This window comes from Chrysochloris asiatica, unplaced genomic scaffold, assembly GCF_000296735.1.
Source record: "Chrysochloris asiatica unplaced genomic scaffold, ChrAsi1.0 scaffold00077, whole genome shotgun sequence".
Taxonomy (NCBI): domain Eukaryota; kingdom Metazoa; phylum Chordata; class Mammalia; order Afrosoricida; family Chrysochloridae; genus Chrysochloris; species Chrysochloris asiatica.
The window spans coordinates 2,519,422-2,523,221 of NW_006408595.1; the positions used below are offsets into that span (position 1 = coordinate 2,519,422).

The window sequence follows — 3,800 nt, forward strand, 5'->3', positions numbered from 1 at the left end:
ATACTGAAGAGGCTGAGGAATCAGGAAAATTCAAGAGCAAGAAGAAATTTGTGTGTGTGTGTGGTATAAAACAATTACCTACCTTTGTGGAATATAGAACATATGTTGGGGTGGTGGTTTATAGAGGACTCCTTCATAGACAGGCCACAGACCACTTAAAATTCTAAAGAGAGAACTTTTCCCACAACCATTGGGACCCGTTATCAAAAGATGCATTCCTTCTTGTACCTAAAATAAGAAATTAAACTATAAACTGCAATATTTAAGAATTATCTTATTTGCTAGTATCTAATAGTGATTTGTTTAAAAAAACCCCACAAACTTTCACATACACTATAATCTAGGTTGGCAAGGAATCAAAGAAACATATATTAAGATTAAGGACATCAAGTTTTGGCTTTTGGCTATGCTGAGATGCTAAAAGCATAATAAAATAATTTCTAAGACAAGGGATTTCATTGGAATAACCACTAGCTTTACAAAAATGTAATTGAGGTCTTGTAACCAGACACTTTATACATTTTAAGAAATATAAACACATGGGAAATAAGATTAACCATAAACATTTTAGAGATATTAAATGTTATTCATGTTAATATTGCTTACATTTGTGTTGAATTCAAATACACTTTTAAGTCAATTGGAGCTATTGGTTACAAAGCACAGGAATCCTAAGAGATAGCTCGGTTGTGTACTTTTGTATTTTAGCAGTCTATTGCTACAGACAACCCAAAAGTCTATCATCAGAGAGGTAAGGTGATTCTAACTGCACTATTCACAGATGGAGAAAATACACTCAGAAACCAAGACAGAGGAAAGCATGAGGACTGTAATTCAATCTATGTCTAGGGATTAATGAGAATGCATGCAGAGAGCATGTATAAAATAAAACTAAGATTATTTACCCATTAGATACTTCTCTTTAGAATCTCCTAGGTTATTTATCTTTCAACTCAAACAAATAATTTATGAATTTTTAATCCATTCAATAACATTGAGACAGTATTCATTAAATATCTCCAATGTACCATGAAGAACAACAATTGTGAACACCATTAAAATGTATTAGCTACTAATGATATCAAATTATATTTTATAATCAGTCATATAAAAATGAATACAATGTGAAAATATGGTAGGCAGAAATCTACAGGATGTCTATAGGCATAGCTTTATATAGTAAGAATGTAAGTATTCAAGTGTAGAAGATGTTGAATACATCACACTGAAACTTAATATTACTAGCATTTTATCACTTAAAGTTACCTTCATGATTCTTGGGTTGTGTATAACATGAGTTCAAATTCTTTTATAGAAAAAAATGGAGATAGGAAGGGAAGGAAGAAAAGGAGTTTGTACTGCAGGTTAGATAAAAGAACTGAGGATGTGCATAATAAGTGTATGTAAAGCAAAAACATGGTAAAAAAATTATTTTCTGTCAAAATAGTTCGACATCTCCACAGCAAACATTGCCAGATATCTACTATGTGTCTGACACTCTTCTAGGCACTGGGGATACACTATTGCCCAAGACAAGAACCGTTTCCTCATAGCACTTACATCCCAATTGGGAGAGACAGCAGCAAACTCATGAACAAAAAATTAAGTAATGATAAATGGTATTTTTGTAACAGCAAAAGAGGAAGACATGTTGATGGCATTGTGAGGTTTTGGGCCTTTCTTGAATTTTGTGGACATTTCAGATCAGGCATGAATGACATGAAGCAGTCCGTTATGATCTGGGGAAGAGTACTCTAAGCAAGATGACAGTGCTCACAAAGAACATACAAAAGGAGCAAACTGACTGAGTCTGTAAAATCTGGCCACAGATATTTTTCCTTCCTAAATGTAGCCAACTGAAACTACATTGAGAGAATAAAGTTAAGAGAAAATCCTGAGAAGAAATCAGAAAGAATTAATTTTATGAGTTGCTTACATTCTTTCACTATAGCGAAAAGTAGGTTTTATTTAGTAGAAGCATAAATGTTTTTCAAATGTGTTTTAATTCCAGTGGCCAATAAAAGAATGAGACCCTTTTCATTTAAACACCTGTCTAGCTTTCAACCAATGCAGAGAAAACAGTGATTTCATTTATATCCTGGAAACTTAAGTATTTAAATGTAAGTTCTCACCTGAGTCACAAATAAAATTTAAAAAAATGTTTTATAATAACTTATATCTCTGTAGAACTTCAACTTTTATAAGATATTTGTACTAGATTAAGTATTATTTTACTAATTTTACGTAAAAAGAAACTGAGCTCTCAATGGGTTGAAAACAAGATGTACCATGTCTATAAAAATGTACCTAAATAGATGGCAGAGTGCAAGTTTCTTACTTTATTTAATAAATGGAAAAAGAATAATTAATTTTTTGACAAAAAAACCTGACACAAAAACTCTAGAAAAGCCCAATATGACAAAAATAATTCTATAAAAGGTCATAAATTATAAATTGCTAATTTATAAATAAATAAATATTCCATGTGTTTTTGTTGTTGTGTTCCGTTGAGTTGGTTCTGATTCATAGGTATCCTGTATAGTGTTTCTGGAAGGTCTGGTGGGCTTGAACTATTCATCTTCGGTTACCAGTCCAATGCTTATCCTACAGTGAGTGCCACATCAGGCCTCAAATATTCTATGTAGGCCTCTTGAATTAATTTTATTTTAATCTATTAAAGTTAGGGTACATCACTAATACCTAATTGGCACTCAAATTCTGAAACTCATAATCAAACCACCATCTAAGATATATATGTTAGTTCTATAGATCTATGAAACAGTACCACCAACAAAATTCCAAACCTGACCAACTGTAGTCAAAACATAATTTCTCTTAAATTTATGAACACAGGATATCCCCCTGTTTAGTGCTTCTTACTGCCTTTTAATTTCAGACACCCTTGTTGCTATTGTTTTTAAGTGCAGTCGATTCAGTTCCAACCCACAGCAACCCTGTATAGGGTTTTCAAGTAGTGGCTGGTGAGCTTGAACCGCTGACCTTGTGATTCAAACTGATTTTTACAGTCCAGTGCATTAACCCACAGCGCCACACCAGTTAAGTGCTGTCAAATCAGTCCTGACTCATAATGACCCTATGTAGGGTTTTCGAGGTGAGTTTGAACTGCCACGCTTTCGGCTAGCAGCCCAGTGCTTGTCCTACAGAACCACACCAAGACTTAGCTTTAGTTGTTTGCAAATACATTTAAATGATTATGGATTCTATTCCATATTAAATAATTAGCACACACATTGCCTGGTTTGGAAGTCTGTTATCAAGTCCAGTCATATATTTGTGTAAACTAAGCTCAAGTGCCTTGAATGCTTGTCAGCAAATTATTTTGTGTTTGAATTCTAAAGTGTATGCCTAAATTCTATAATGCTTCATATCAGGGCCTTGTGTTTATTAGATACTTTTATATTTTGTTAAGTGCCGTTGAGTTGGTTCTAACTCATAGTGACCCTGTATACGGTTTCCAAGAAGCGGCTGGTGAGCTTAAACTGCTAATCTTGTGGTTCAAACTGACCTTGAGGTCCAGTGCTTTAGCCCACAATGCCACATCTATAATCAAGACATACCAAACACCAAATTAACATTGAGTGGATTCCAACACTTAGCAACTCTATATAGGATTTCCGTGATTATAAATCTTTACAGGAGCAGAAAGTATCATCTTTCTCCCGCAAAGTGGTGGATTTGAACTACCAATTTTGTGGATGGCACTCTAATACACTTATCCTATAGCCCCATCAGGGTTCCTCAATCAAGACAAAGGACATGAAATAAAAAATGACTTCAAT

General features: G+C 33.8%; 1 protein-coding gene across 2 annotated transcripts in view; it reads right to left on the reverse strand.

The window, feature by feature from the left end:
• The window catches only part of ABCD2 (ATP-binding cassette, sub-family D (ALD), member 2), a 74,032-nt gene that overhangs the window by 50,195 nt on the left and 20,037 nt on the right, over positions 1-3,800 (reverse strand). For both annotated transcript variants that reach the window (XM_006865297.1, XM_006865298.1), the window contains exon 6: positions 83-228. In XM_006865297.1, the coding sequence (XP_006865359.1) occupies positions 83-228 (146 nt within the window). The remainder of the gene's footprint in view (positions 1-82; positions 229-3,800) is intronic.